We start from the raw sequence: 16,597 nt of genomic DNA on the forward strand, positions 1-16,597 counted from the left end.
GTCTTACCCACCTTCAGATTTGACTCTCCTTGGCCGAAATACCAATGAGGTGAGCCTACAATCCACTTTCATTATTAAAGGCAGCTGGAGAAGTTCTCAAACAGACAATGAAGACAGCCATCATCAGAAAAGTTAGCAAAGATGGCCAGGCACAGTGGCTCATGCCTGTAATCCCAGCACTTTGGGAGGCTGAGGCAGGCAGATCACTTGAGTTCAGAAGTTCGAAACCAGCCTGGTCAACATGGCAAAACCCCATCTCTACTAAAAATACAAAAAATTAGCTGGGTGTGGTGGTACATGCCTGTAGTCCCAGCTGCCTGGGAGCTGAGGCACAAGAATCGCCCAAACCAAGGAGGCAGAGGTTACAGTTACAGTGAGCCAAGATCATGCTATAGCACTCCAGCCTGGGCAACAGAGCAAGACTTCGTTTCAAAAAAAAAAGAAAAGAAAAGTTAGCAAAGACTAATTACATGTGTATTTGAAGGACTTTTTTAATGTTTATTGGAAATTTCAGCCATGAAGTTGTTAAAAAGTTAATCTGGCTATTAAGTATGAATCAACATTCAACCTTCTGTAATACAAAATTACATTTATCTTTGGTTACAATCAAGTTTTAAGCTTTGCTTAAGCCAATGATCAGACTAGTCCAAGGGTCAACAAACTATCTTCTGCAGGCCACATTTATCCTGTCATCTGCTTTTGTGAATTAAGCTTTATTGGGACACAGCCACATCCAATTGTTTACATATTATCTGTGGCTGCTTTGGGGCTATGCATTAGTCTAGACTGTCTCTCTCTCTCTAGAGAGACAGAGTTATTAAAAGGAACTGGCTTATGTGGTTATGGAGGCTGAGAAATCCCAAGATCTGCAGTTGGCAAGCTGGAGACCCAGCTGACCTAATGGTACAATACCAGTCCCAATCCAAAGGCCTAAGAATAAGGAGAGCTAATGGTGTAAGCTGCAGTCCAAGTCCAAGTCTCAAGGTAGGAGAAGACCAATGTCCCAGCTCAAAAACAGTCAGGCAGAAACAGCAAATTCTCCTTTACTCTTTTTTTTTTTTTTTTTTTTTTTTCCTATTCAGGCTTCCAGTGGGTTGAATGAGGCCCATCCACATTAGGGAGGGCAGGCTGCTTAACTCGATCTACCAATTCAAATGTTAATCTCATCCAGAAACCCCTCACAGAGACACCCAGAAGAATGTTTAACCAAATATCTGGGCACCCCATGACCCAGTCAAGTTGACACATAAAATTAATCATCACGAGCTACAAAGGCAGAGTTGAATAGTTGCCATAGGAATAGAAACCATATGGCCAGCAAAGCCTAAAATACTACCTGGTCCTTTATGAAAAAATGTGTGCTGACCTCTGAGCTAGTCAATAGAAGAATAAATGGGAACACAACTAGATAAATTCTGTTTCTCTTCTGTCATATATTAGGAGTTCATTCATTCATTTGAAAGTATTTCCTGAGCATCTAGAATGTGCCTTAGCAGAACAGTGAAGAAAACAAGTTCTTATCTCAAGAAGTTTACACTGTCTAGTGAGGAAAGATAGATCAAAATAAACACAAATATATGGTCCATAGAAACATGCCCTTTAAAGCAATCTAAATCAGTGGGCAAGGAAAAGAGAGAGCTGAGTTATGCTGTCTGGATGGTGGAGGCAGGCCTTTGGTAAGGTGATGTTTAGGCACAGGTGCTGTACTTACTCCCAAATCAATGCAGTAAATCATGCTTTCATGTGAGTATTTTTGACTGAAGGAACAAAGTGCAAAGATGGTGAGATGAAAGCATGCTTGATGTATTCAAGGAAAAGCAACAAGATCAATGGACTGTATCCAGGTGACAGAGAGGGAGAGGAAAAGGAGATGAATTTAAAGAAATGGCAGGTGCCAGATCAAGTTAGGCTGTGTAGATTATGATAATGAATTTGGATTTCATTCCATGTGAAATAGGAGGTCATTGGAAAGTTTATAGAAAGGAGCGAAACTGTCTATTCATGTTTAGGAGCAATGACTCTGGCTATGGTGTGGAATACAGCGGCAAGTACTATAAGCCAGGAAAGCAGTAAAAAGACTCTGTCAGTCAGCTTCTCCTAGGTTTTGCTGCAATAAGAAGAAACCCTAGGATCACAGTGATTTACAACCACAACGGTTTACTTCTCACTCAGGTTAAATGTCAGCTGTTGCTCTGATTGCTATTGTTTGGAATTCATGTTGAAAGAACAACCCACATCTATGATATCACTGGACTCATGGGAGAAGAGAAAGAGAAATGGCTGGACAACAACATGATGGGTCTTTAAGACTCTACTCAGCAGCAGCACATGTCATTTTCACACACAGGCCCTTGGCCAAAATGAAACCACGGCCAAGCCTATGGTCAACAGAGTATGTAGATAGAATCCTCCCAAAGGAAGAGGGAAGCAAATACGTGGGAATGGTGATAAAATCTACCACAGCAGTCACTGCAGTGGTTTTTGTATCAGGATGATAGCAGTGGAGGTGCTGACACTTGACTGTACTCGGGACCTATTTTGGACAAGATTGCTGATGAATTGAAAGGTGTGAGAGAAGGAGAGGAGGCGAGAATGGCTCTACTGTATTTATCCTTTACCTGATACACTAGTGCCAAATTTATGAAATAAACAAAATCCAGCCCTTTTTTTCCACACTTAGCTTCCACATCCTTGATGACCTCTATTCTCAGTTCTTTTGAGGGCTTTGCTCTTAGCTGGCTAAGATTATTAGCTGCATGGAAGTTACTGCAATGGTTGGGTATTAATAAGCTCTAGAGTCAGACAGATCTTCCTGGGGTTTAATCTTGGATTCTCTTCTCTATGACTTAAGGTAAGTCAGTTAATATCACTGCACCTTAGTTGAATCAAGAATATATAACCATCATGAGCTGAGTCCTTTACCTTCTCTTGCTGCGTCTTCACAACAGATCTGTGAAGTGAGGTTTATTGCACTTTATAGATTAGCAAACCAATACACAGAGGCATTAAGTGATTTTCCCAAGGTCACACAGCTTGTAAATCTCAGAGGCAAGGATTCAAAAGTCTGTTTGAATCCAAAGCCTATACTCAAATAAATCAAATATAGCATTTAAAATCTGGATGTTGCTTGCCTTTTATAGTGCTTGCTTTTTTTGACAGACTCAACTATCATAAAAGTTAAACTGATTATGTATGAAAGATAATCTGTGAGTTCATTTCTAAGAAACAGTAAAAGTGATTCTTCTTGCTCCATGCAGGCAAATCCTTCTTAGAGGATATATGCAAATGTAGTACAGAATTAGAAAGCCTTACTTATACTCTGGGGCCAGGGAAATAGCTTTCAGGAGTGGATATAAAGAACGCTATATATTGAATGGGGAAGGTAGAGACGATAGCAGAAAAGGCTCAGGCATAAAGAATAGGAGTGGAAATCCCTACTTAAAAGGAGAATATGAAAAAAATAAATGTAACTAAAAACAAGTGTATGGGAATATGAAACCTCACTACTACTGAAAGTGATATAATTAAACAATAAATGAGACTGCACTTTACTACCAGTTAAATAAGAAAAACATTTTTAAGAATAATGCCCAAAACTGGTGAATATGCATTGAAATCTGGTCCTGCATGCATTACTCTGGGCAATCTAAAGTGAAAAGTAATTTGAAATACATCAGGGACTGTAAGAGTATTCATATTCTTAAATCAAGAATTCCCCTTCTGAGAATTCATTCCCAGAAAATCAATCAAGATATTAGGGAAAAAATGAAGGTGTTCTCTGTAGAATTATTTGAATGACAGCTCTGAAAATGTAGCTGTCCAACAGGTGGGGAGTGGTTAAATCAATTTTAATACCTTTACTTTCTAGAATTTTGTACATATATTGAAACTTGTGACATATACATTTTAAAAAATGCAGATTGAAAATTGAAGTACTGATACATGTTACAACATGGATGAACTTTGAAACCATGCTAAGTGAAAGGTGGTCGGCACAAACAACCATATATTGTATGGTTACATTTATATGAAATAATTAGAATAGGCAAATCTATGAAGACATAAAGTGATGAATGATTGCCTGGGACTAGGTGTGTGGGGTGGGGTGCAGGAATGAGGAGTGACTGCTAGTGGGTACATGGTTTCTTTTTGAGGTGATAAAAATGTTCTAACTTATATTGGGATGGTGCTCGCATGACTCTCTGAATATACTAAAAACCATTGAACTGTACACTTTCAATGGGCAGATTATATCTCAAAAAAGCCACATCTCAATAACAAAGCTTTTTAAAAATACAAGTTGAGTATATACTGTAATTAAAACTAAGCTACATAAATACGTGAGAGACAGACTAGAAGTGAATATAATGAAATGCTAACAATGGTTTGGTTCAGAAAGTGGATTTATGGGTGAAAATTTTTGCCTTCTCTTACTGTCCCAAATGTTTATAATATGATTAGATTTCTTTGATGATTAAAAAATAGATACAATTAGCAAACAGGAGAATCCTCTCCTTTGCATTTCTCTCTCCCCTCCACCAAAATCCAATCTTCTTATAACTTTCCAGGATCAAGAGTCAGAATTAGCACCGTCCAGCAGCCCTCAAAATCCCTTCTAGCCATTTCAGGCCATTCGATACAATTCTCTGAATGGAAAAGACAACTATATTAATAGATTTAATACCTTTCAAGAATATACAGAGGAAAAATTCTGGCATACTGAATATACACGTGTTCTCATTTTTAGGAAGTGATAGAAGCAATTGCGGAGTGTGCATTTAAGACTTCACCTTTTCCAATTCTCCTTTCGTTTGAGAACCATGTGGATTCGTAAGTATTCAACACATTCAGGAATGAGTCTTTTTCCTGAATAGGGCATACTGAGTAATTGTTTATCAGATTTAAGATTATTTGACATTATTAATGGTGTTCTTCAATCATGTTGTATATTAACTGGCATGTTTTCATTTGTAGGTGATGGAATTCACTTAAAATAATCACCATTAAAATTATCCGTTGGACTTGTAGGATCTATTTTCATACCATAGTATGGTTTTTAAATTAAAAACTCTTCTTTTTGCAATGCAGTGGAACACGTTTTTCTACACAATACATATCTCTGTTATAGATTTGGGGTGCTGTGGGCCACTTTTATAACCCTCCTTCATTAGATCCTTCTATTGCACACAATTTGAGTCCACTTCATCACTTTGTGGCAGGTGGGGGGAGAGCTGTGAATTCCATTTTACCAATTTGCACTTACACAGAACTCAGTTCAGCAAATCTCCATATTCCCCCTTTTCATTGGCTTTCCCCTGTTTGTTAGTATTTGTATTTGCCAATTTCAAAATAGCCTGCATGTATTGCTGAGCTACACAAAGAAAAGGTTATTTTGACTTCACTGTTTTGTATTCATTTTATCACACATTACCAAAGAGAGCACATTTATATCTAATAGATGTATATTAGTTTATCATGTAGTTACTTTAAAGAGCTTCGGAATGAAAGATTCTTATCCATATTGAATGAAAGCCTCTCTTTCATTTCAGGAACCTAAGCCAGATTTTTCAACTAAAAGCCAGCAGCACCTGTCCTAATTTGGATTACAAGTTTCTTTGTACCCTCCTTCCTATTGGGAGTCTTTCCCAGGTCACTGAGCCTCTTTGTCCAAGTAATTTGTAACATGTGCTTCAATTCTCTAATTCTTAAAGAGTTCACTAGATCTTAAAGATGCAGATATGTCATGAGCAAATTTCAACTTGAAGAATTTCTAAGTAGTTAAATGCGACAAGTTTATAATTATCTGTATTTTTTCAGTTTGCCCACCAGAAATCCATATTATATTTACCGGCTTGTGGTTCTGCTTCATTATGCAACAATCATCCAATGAATGATGTAATCCTTTGGCACATAGTTTCTCCAACGCTTCTGAGGGTCAAAGAAAGAGAAAGGAATTTATTCTGTTCCATGCTATTTCTGTTCTTACTCAAAGGGGCATCTCTAGAGGCTGTATTTAATACCTAGTTTGCTTTGCAACTAGGTTCTGCTTTGCAATTGACTCTGTTAAACAATTTCTCATCTCTGTCAATTCATTTATAATTGGCCTGTAACAATACGTATGAGTCCATTCTTGTACTGCTATAAAGAAATGCCTGGGTAACAGACTGGGTAATTTATGAAGAAAAGAGGTTTAATTGGCTCACAGTTCCACAGGCTGTACAGGAAGCATGGTGGCATCTGCTCCTGGGGAGGCCTCAGAGAGCTTTTACTCATGGGAAGACAGAGTGGGAGCAGGTGTCTTACATGGCAGGAGGAGAACTAAGAGAGAGTGGGGAAGTGTCACACACTTTTAAACGACCAGATCTCATGAGAACTCACTATCACAACAACAGTACCAAGGGGAATGGTGTTACACCATAAGAAATCTCCCCCATGATCCAATCACCTCCCACCAGGCCCCACTTCCAACATCGGGGGTTACAATTTGACATGAGATTTGGGCAGGGATGCAGATTCAAACCATATCACAATACTTGAGCACTTTTCTTTCAGGTATTGTAGTTTCGACTTGAGGATGCTTTTTTTTTTTTTTTTTTTTTTTTCCTGAAGCGGAGTTTCACTCTTGTTGCCCAGGCTGGAGTGCCATGGCGCAATCCTGGTTCACTGCAACCTCTGCCTCCCAAGTTCAAGCGATTCTCCTGCCTCAGCCTTCCGAGCTGGGATTACAGGCATGCACCACCATGCTCAGCTAATTTTGTATTTTTAGTAGACACAGGGATTCTCCATGTTGGTCAGGCTGGTCTCGAACTCCCGACCTCAGGTGATCCGCCCACCTCGGCCTCCCAAAGTGCTGGGATTGGCACACTTATTTTCTTAAAGAGAAGTTTCTATTTAAATTAGACAAAATGAAAGGCTATGGTTCCATTCTATATTGTCACACCTGCTACACTGAGCTTCCCCTTGGCATAGCCAGAAAAATATCAACCGCCACCACCACCACCAACATAATAGCTAACCTTTATTAATAGCAAACATTTATTAAACATTTTTTGTGCCAAGCAGTTTTTGAAATATTTTACATGCCTCAGCTCGTGTAAGCCTTACCACAAACCCAGGTGCTTCTAAGAGTAAATATTATGATTATCGCCATTTTACAGATGATGGAACTGAGTCTTAAAGAGGATGAATAACTTGCTCAAGGCCATGTAACTAAAACATGACAGAGATGGGATTCCAATCCAGTTAGTGTGGCTTCAAAATGCACACTTTTAACCAACACATCTCCTACGCCTAAACAGAAGCATCACGAGCCTTCAAAACATCAAATTCAGACAACGAGAGCATCCACCAGGCAATGGCCAGCAAATGTTTGCCTCTGTGGCTTGTAACCCTTAAACACAAGATGTTTTTTGCAGTTCTTCACACTAGTCATTTAGAGATCAAAAACTGGACATGAAAACTAATTTCTGCACTGTGCATAAAGGCAAAGAGACTAGTGCCATTGTACTGCCCTTACTGGCTTAAAAATGATAAATTTAGCTATTAAAAGTTCATTAATAATTTCTATGTGAGAAAAGAAAACAGGAAAATAGCCTTTCCAGGATGCCATGATTGTGTCCCAAGCCACTGAGATAATGTAATGGCAGTGAAATACTAAAAGATAAAATTCTATTGTGGAGGAAGTGGGTGGGAGTTGCTTGCTTCATATTTCCCTTGTCCTTCAGATATCAAAATTGTTCAGCCACCATTCTTTCCTGGGAGGCTAGCACACACCCAAAGAAAACCGATAAGCTTTCCCTTCGCTGGTAAAACCCCGTGCTTGACTTGTGAGCCACTTCATCTAGTTTCTGAGCCCATGGTAGGCAGTAGCAGCACTCTTTCCCACTAACCCTAGAAATAACCTCAGAATCCTTCTCAACACAGAGACCTCAGAATAGACCAGCAAGACATCTGACACCTATTTGCCATCTCTGATGAACTATTTTATTTCCCTGTGTGCTGCATATATGGAATTTCAGATTCAGAACTCTGGTCCCAGCTCACTTGGGCCACATGTCCAAAACAAATTTATACTAGAAAAAAGGAGAAAAGGACAGGGCACGGTGGCTCACGCCTGTAATCCCAGCACTTTGGGAGGCCGAGACTGGCGGATCATGAGGTCAGGAGATCGAGACCATTCTGGCCAACACGGTGAAATCCAGTCTCTACTACAAATACAAAACAGGTGTTATGGCGGGTGCCTACAGTCCCAGTTACTCAGGAGGCTGACGCAGGAGAATCGCTTGAACCTGGGAGCAGAGGCTGCAGTGAGCTGAGATCACGCCACTGCACTCCAGCCTGGGTGACAGAGTGAGACTTTGTCTCAAAAAAAATAAATTAATTAAAAAAGAAAGAAAAAATGAGAAAAGCCACTGAAACTTCTGGTTTTCTCTCCCAATATCTGAAGTCACCTATCCATAGACAATAAAAGGGAATCTGCTATTAGCTGCTTTCAGTGTATCCTGTTGCTACATCAGAATCCCATGAAGTGTCTTCAAAATGCAGATTCCTGAGCTACACCCTTACCCTGACTGAGAATTTCTAGAAATAAGACTTGAAAATATATTTTTAAAAGCCCTACTTGACTCTGACATCCTACTTGTGAACTAACACTTTTATAAAAAGAATTCTACACCAAATTCAACTGAAGTAATCTTTACCCATGTTCAGCCACAGAAAGCTGTGAAATTTTGAACAAGGTTCTTAATTTCCATGGATTGCAGATTCCTCCTTTATAGGGAAAGAGGTTGGTTTAGTTCAAACTGGAGGATTTGCTCCCAAGAAATCAAGTGAGTTCCTCGGTCAGAAAAACTGACCTCTGCCCCAGGTGCTCACACCTTGGGAGTATTTTATTATGCTCAGAAATGTCTGCTATGACCTGAAGTTCAAAATGCATTTGTGATTTTTTTTCCCTCTCACTTCGTCTCCATGGTAGCTGATATTGATGCTCTAAACACTTCAGGATTTTGTTTTTTGCTAATTGCAATTTTAATGCCTTTTATTTCTGCAGTTCTGACCTGCAATTAAAGTTGGTTTGTTTTCCTCTAACTTTTTCAATTCAATTTGCTCTCTGCTCTGATTTAGTTCCATCAGGTGGGTGTGCATGTTTATTGAGAACATGAATAGCCTGATTACCAAATAGCTCATTTTACTTTTTGCTTGGACACCTACCTCTTGTTCTGTCCATCTCAGTTGATTCTGAGGCAGGTTTTGTTTTTGTTTTTGTTTGTTTGTTTGGTTTGAGGGTCTCACTCTGTCACCCAGGCAGGAGTGCAGTGGTGCAATCTCGGCTTACTGCAACCTCCACTTCCGAGATTCAAGCGATTCTCCTGCCTGCTAAGTAGCTGGGAGTACAGGCACGCACCACCACAACTGGCAAACTTTTGCATTTTTAGTAGAGACAGGGTTCCACCATGTTGGCCAGGCTGATCTCGAACTCCTGACCTCAGGTGATCTGCCTGCCTTGGCATCCCAAAGGGCTGGGATTACAGACGTGAGCCACCACACCCAACCCTCAGGCAGGTCCTAAATGTCTACATTAGACATAGATTCTTGTTCTTAAAAGTGTGGTCCTCAGACCAGCAGCATCTGCATCACTGGAGAGCAAGTTAGAGCTGCAGCTGAGTCCTGTACCCCACCCTGGACTCTGTGTTGGACTCTTCATTTTAATAAGACCCCAGGTAACGTGAGTGAAATAGAAGAGCTAAGCTGTAACCACCATGGTTTATTAACCACCTGCATCAGAATTATCTGCAGCCTGGCTTAAAATGCATGTTCCGGGGCTTTGGTCCCAGCTACATGAATCAGGGGACTGTGGACTTGATCCTGTCACCTGCAGCATTAACAGCTCAGGTGATTCCTTAGTGGAATTGAGTGATAATCATGGCTCCAGTAAAATCTTTATCTGGGCCTGATTTGGGGACTTCCTGACAGAGGACACCTGTTTGGGGATATTTGGGACATCTCCCTTAAATTCCTCTAATGGAAAGAATATGGTTCCCTGGAAAATCCTGAGAGCAGGGCATTCAGGTAAAATGCCCTGCTTTCACTCCAGGTGTTTGATCAAAGATAATTCGGGGCTCCCAATTTCCAACAGTCAGGAAAAATGTCATCTACTTTGGCACATGCTGACTTACCTTAATCAATCGCAGTGGTTTTCAAACTTGAACACACACCAGAATCAAGAGGGCTTGTTATGATGCAGACTCCTGGATTCCACTGTCCCGGAGTCTCTGATTCAGAATCTGCATTTCTAACAAGCTCCTGGTGTGATTCTGCTGATGGTTCAGGGGCCACACTTGGAGAAGTAAAGCTCCATGATACTGAGTAGCATCTTTCTGTGAAAGGGAAATGGAGGGTTTGGCCATTTCTTTAGTGCACTCTGGAACATGTCGTCCCAGCACAACTGTACTTCTTATCAGCAGCAGCCACAGAGCAGGCTGATCTGGTAGAACCCCTGTGCAAGTTATCATTGGAGGAAGAAGACTTGAACCCGAGGATGCCTGGGGCTGGCCCTACCGAATCAGCCACTTCTCTGCCTGCTCCCAAAGGTCTCATAGACACAGTTTCTAATGACTTGTCCTTCAGCAACGACCTCCAATGCTTTTCAGGATCAATTCTCTGATTAGCAGTTTTTCTTCTCTCCCTAATACTGCTGAGGAATGTGGCAGTGTATTCTGATGGCCGCATAAGCCATTTAGTAAGCTCCCATACAGACCAAGAGAGGCCTGGTGAGAAGGGGCAAGGTTGCTGTGGAGGACTTTGCAAATCCTTTGAATCTCTCCTTAGCCTCTCCCTGCAGTTCCAAGAAAGCAGTGACTTTGGGGTTTCATATTCAAATGCCAGAGAACTCACTTTCCCCCCAAAGCACATACTTGGTTTTTTAAAAAGAAAAAAATGAATACAAAATAGTGACTTTTCCTGTCGACCATTTCAATATGATTTGAACCGTCAATACCGCCCCCCTAACCCCAGGAAAAAAAAAACAGCCCATGATCCAGGCTTAAACATTCATGGAAAAGGGAATGAAAATAAGAATAAGAATCACATTTTATGATCAATTTGAATTTTCATCAAGAAGGCTTTTCATCACTGTTGCTTATTCTTAGTACAGTCACAGTCCTGCTAAAATGTATATCATTGCAGCATGTAGAGATAACTATTGGAAATCAAGTTCGACAGACTGTAGCTCAAAGTCCATAAAACCCAAAGGAACTGGATAACTTTGTAATGATATTTAACATTCCACCAAAGGAGAAAAAAAATATTGCTTTTTGAAAGGTCAAGGGAAGCAGTAGCATTGAAACAATATGAATGTTCCCCTATATCAACTGTGTTTACAAGTTACTGGGCGTAGGATTTGTCTAGTCTAGCTGGCGGACGCCGCCTTGTAACAGTGGAATCATCTTACATTTGCCCTGCTCTTTTAATGTTTCAAAGGCGTTTGCATCCATTACTTCATTTCATCTTCTCAGCATCCTCTGTCCCTTTCCAAGAACGGTTATTATTCTCCTCATTTTATAGACCCAGAGTGGTTCAGACCCTGTCGCTCAGCTCAGCAAACCCTGCAGTGCCAGCCTTTTTCCATTATACCAGGTCCCTACTGGCAACATATTCAGAATGATACCACCTTTGCTATTCTATTATGTATATATGAGTTGCACACACCTTTCCCCAAGGTGCCTGCTACTTTTATCTTTCCTCCAGGACCCCCTCCCCAAGTGGACACACTGTTTGCCTGTCTGCCCTTTTCTACATTTTGAGATTCTCTCCCTCTCTTTTTCTCTCTCCGTTGTCTCTCTTTCCCTATTCAGCTCCCTCCCTGCCATCCTTCCTTATCTATCCTCTTTCATCTCCTCATAAACACTCCTTTGCAGCAGCGGTTTACAAATTTCACTTGATAATTTACATGGAAATATGAAAGGGTTCTTTCTCCAAGTGTCTTGCAATTGACTTGGAATCAGCGAGTTAAACAAAGGGACTGAGCCTCTAACTCTGGGAATTTCAAGGCTCCAGTTACAGCAAATGACCTGCTGTCCCCTCCACCTGTGTCTATGCAGGTCTGCCTTGGGAACCACCTCACACATCAGTGCCTTCGCTGTCCATCTGTGTATGTTATTCAAATTCACATAAGTTAAGATAAAGATCCAGGATGATAAAAACCAATCCTGATGGGTGGGATTAGAGAATTACTTCTTTCTGTAGTTAATAACACAAAGCAATCCTGTTCAGGTTCTTTGGATAAGCCTCCCTACTTTCCTTCTTCTGTTCTTGTTCTCCCTTAGCCCAAAGCAGCAAGCCAAGATGGCGGAGTACTGCCGACTGATCTTTGGGGATGCCCTTCTCATGGAGCCCCTGGAAAAATATCCAGTAAGCAGTTCTGATGTTTGTCTTTGAAGGAATGTGTGCATTATTGATGAATGAGGTTGAGGGAAAACTTACTTCCTTTTCATATTTATGTTTCTTGGTAAGATTAATGCAGTTGGTGATGAAATCTTTGACAAGGAGGATACCAGCAATGGGCCCCACTAAGGGTAGAGGAATGCCTCTGCAGTCTTCCTCTTCCTCTTCCCACACTCTTCTCTCTCGCTGGCTGCCTGATGAAACTCAATCAAGAGTGCAGATTTCCCAACTAGTACAATCAGCCCATAGAGACAGTCCAAGAGGACAGGCCTCTGCTCACTCCCAGGGAACCTCGTCACACCTCTTTGAGATGAATGGATTGGCAAAACAGGACACTGCAGGTGGCACAATGTCTTCTTGGCCTGTTCCTGCTGACTGTTCTCTATTTCCTTGGATGCACCTTTTGGTGTAGCACAACTCAGGTCGCCCATTGCCATGATGATATCTCTGCTTTGGGAAGGAAAGCAGCAGAAATATCCTAAAGTAGCATTTTCCTTCCTGCACCCTTTTGCCCAATCTCCATGCATTTGTAAGTGAGTTTATACCAGTCCCTCCACTCATTGCAAGCCAAGAATAGAGGACTAACTTAGGCATACTATAGATTTTCTTAAAGAAACCTATCTTGTGGCTTGCACACATGCTCTCTGATACAATATCTAATGACCCCCTCATGGGAAATTGATTTTCCCGTTAGATGTACAAACTTGAAACAGTCAAAATAAGGCTTGCAAATATGGTAGCTTGAATCTTAGGGCTGGGAGGAAATCTGAAGCCACCTCATCCCCTTCTGTTGATGCCAGGGACATGTGCAGCTAAACTACCTAGTACCAGGATGGGGATTTTGCCGATTTTAAGGGGCATCTGAAAAAATGATTTCATGGGCTCACCTGGAAGCTTCTGCCCATCTTTACCAACTCCTCCTGGCAGATGCCTGGCTTCCCTCCTTTGAAAATTCAGGCCAGGACCTTCTTATCTGTCCTAAATCAAGATGACTGGGTTTCTATGGTCCATTGGAAAATTCATAAATGTTCAGATTTAGTACATCAAATCTACCAGTACATTTCTATGGTCTTCTTCATGTAGAATATGTTGCAAAAAAAAGTATAGTAATGAAAATATATCTTTGATATAAAAAAAAAATTAGCTCCCATGTAAGATACACTAAGAGTTTAATGAGCAGTGTTGAAGGTAGGGAAGAAGTCTAGACATTTGGTATCCACAGCTGATCTGGGGGTCTGGGGAGGGGATCTGAAAGAGGGAGCAGTATTTTTAAAGAATATGCCTTTCATTTCTATTAGCTGGAATCTGGAGTTCCTCTTCCAAGCCCTATGGATTTAATGTATAAAATTTTGGTGAAAAATAAGAAGAAATCACACAAGTCATCAGAAGGAAGCGGCAAAAAGAAGCTCTCAGAACAAGCCTCCAACACCTACAGTGACTCCTCCAGCATGTTTGAGCCCTCATCCCCAGGAGCCGGTGAGGGGCTGGTGGGCTCTCCCCGTCATGTTTTGTGTTGGTTTAAGAATTGCTGCTCTGGGCTGTGCGCGGTGGCTCATGCCTGTAATACTTACTACTTTTGGAGGCTGAGGCAGGTGGATTATGAGGTCAGGAGTTCGAGACCATCCTGGCCAACATGGTGAAACCCCGTCTCTTTGGTGGCCAACATGGTGAAATCCTGTCTCTTGCAAAAATACAAAAATTATCTGGGCCTAGTGGCACGTACCTGTAGTCCCAGCTACTCGGGAGGCTGAGGCAGGAGAATCGCTTGAACCTAGGAGGCAGATGTTGCAGTAAGACAAGATCCAGCCACTGCACTCCAGCCTGGTGACAGAGTGAGACTCCGTCTCAAAAAAAAAAAGAATTTGCTGCTCTGAAATTAGCTTAGAAGGACTTTGAACATTCCTATTTCTGCACAGTTTTGAACTACTGGTTTTCTCTTGCTGCTACAAACTTAGCGGCTTAAACCAGCACAAATGTATTATCCTCTAGTCCTGTAAGTCAGGAAGCCCCCTGGGTTTCACTGGGCTACACTCCAGGTGTCAGCCGGGCTGTGTTCCTTCCTGGAGGTGCTAAGGGAGAAGCTGTTTCCTTGCTTTTTCCAGCTTCTAGAGGCCACCCACATTCGTTGGCTTGGGGCTCCTTCCAGCTTCAAAGCCAGCAAGGCTGCATTTCACTAACCTTTCTCCTGTGGTCACATCTCCCTCTGACCACAGGCAGGAAATGTCCTCTGCCGGCAAGAACTCAAGTCATTACATTGGATCCATCCAGATAATCCAGGATAATTGCTCCCATGTCAAGGTCTTTAACTCCATCTCACCTGCAATGTCCCTTTTATCATGCAAGCTAACACATTCATGGAGCAGAGACATCTCTGGGAGGTCATTATTCTGGCTACCATGTAAGCCAAATAGTCTTCAGAGTGACCATATGACTTTAAGCTTCATAATGGGAAATATTAACTATAGAACTGAGCACTGGATGCATTGTCATTGATGATATGCTGAAGAGTTCTGGGCATTTCAATTTTTTCATGTTTTAAAGAACTTTTTAAAATCTGTGACATGGCAAAATTACTTAAATTATCTTTTGAAGCTCCTAGAGGATGCCTAATATCATTTCTTTTCCTTTTAAATTAAGGGTGAAATAGATTTCTGTGGTTGATGAGAAAAGAATTCAGTGGCACTCATTTCCTTGGGATTATTTGTCATTTAGTCTGATTTATCTCCCAAGTTCAGTCAGAAGCTTGGCAATCTGAAAATCGCATTATAGACATCTCCTGATTGCAGGGTGATTAAGTGGAAGAAACTTTTAAGCTTGACTCTAGGAAGTTTTTCAGTTATAAGTTAAACATAGGAACAATCAATTGGAAAACTACTTAGCAGTGTCTACAAAAGCTGAATATATGCACTCCCTGTACCTCGGGAGTTCCATTCCTAGGTATATGCTTGCTAAAGATGTGTATTTAGGTTTACCAAGAGACACATACAAAAATTGCTTAAAGCAGAGGTATTCAGAATAGCCAAATACTGGACACCAAATACTCGTCAACAGATAAATGAATTATGGTATATTCACACAAAGAAAGAATATGCAGCCATGAGAATAATCTATAACTAAACGAAAACTATGGATGAATCACTATAAATAAACATAATGTTGAGCAAAGGAAGTCAGGTACACAAAAACTACATACTGTATGATTTAATCTATATAACACACAAAAACAGGCAAAACTAATTTATGCTATTTATTAGAAGTCAGGATAATGGGTTCCCTTGGGAGAAAAGCAACCAGAAGGGAGCCCAAGAGCCTTCTAGAGATTGGTTATATTTTGTTTCTTGATCTGGATATCATTTACTCAGATATATTTATTTGGTGAAAATTCTTTGCACTGTGGACTTACGACGTGTACTTTTCTGTACGCCTGTTATACATCAGTTATAAGATTTTAAAATAATTAAAATATAAACTCTAGGACAATCAGTGTTTAAAAAAAGTAGCCTGAGACTCTGATTTATCTTTTCTTCTATTTTTCTGTCTCAATTGCCTGTTTTTTTATTGTTTCAATTAAAATCTTTATCAATAGACGTTATATAATTCTTTGAAAGGGTTTTATCCTGTAGCTTTTGAATGTGTACTTTCATCATTATTGTGCATGTCTTTCAACATTTTTTCAAAAATAATTTCTGTACTCAGTAAAAATGTTCTCTTTGAAGTTTGGAAGTGAGTATCATTAACAGGCCTTTCATTCACACCTATTTCCTAACACAACTCTATCCCTTGAATGATAGCAAGCAAACCTTGTCTTCCTTTGCATGTGGGTGCTTGTGTTTTTTACCATCTGCCTTTCCCACTACCAGTTCTCTTCCTCTTATTAACAGGATGCATAACACAAATGACGATTTTTACAGGCAGTGAACATTATTGCTTAATATAGAGAAAGGGCAACAATCTGTTAGTTATTCAGTACATTTCCTAAGCTAGCCCTGTTGTCTATTATGCAATCAGTGGAAACTTTTGGACATTTTAATATGTAGGTACCTGAATAAAGAGCACCGTTAATTTACCATTTGGTTCGTAGATGTTCACAGTACTGGGAACTCAAGTAACTTGAAAAACGTGACAGGTATTGTATTTCAAAGCTAGTTTACTTATC

The 16,597-nt window shown here is 40.5% G+C and overlaps 1 protein-coding gene across 2 annotated transcripts in view; it reads left to right on the forward strand.

Moving 5' to 3' along the window:
• The window catches only part of PLCB1 (phospholipase C beta 1), a 745,127-nt gene that overhangs the window by 564,216 nt on the left and 164,314 nt on the right, over window positions 1-16,597 (forward strand). For both annotated transcript variants that reach the window (XM_019017473.4, XM_019017472.4), the window contains exons 12-14: window positions 4,748-4,830; window positions 12,324-12,408; window positions 13,740-13,917. In XM_019017473.4, coding sequence (XP_018873018.4) covers window positions 4,748-4,830; window positions 12,324-12,408; window positions 13,740-13,917 — 346 coding nt within the window. The remainder of the gene's footprint in view (window positions 1-4,747; window positions 4,831-12,323; window positions 12,409-13,739; window positions 13,918-16,597) is intronic.

Source organism: Gorilla gorilla, chromosome 21 (assembly GCF_029281585.2).
Source record: "Gorilla gorilla gorilla isolate KB3781 chromosome 21, NHGRI_mGorGor1-v2.1_pri, whole genome shotgun sequence".
Classification (NCBI taxonomy): domain Eukaryota; kingdom Metazoa; phylum Chordata; class Mammalia; order Primates; family Hominidae; genus Gorilla; species Gorilla gorilla.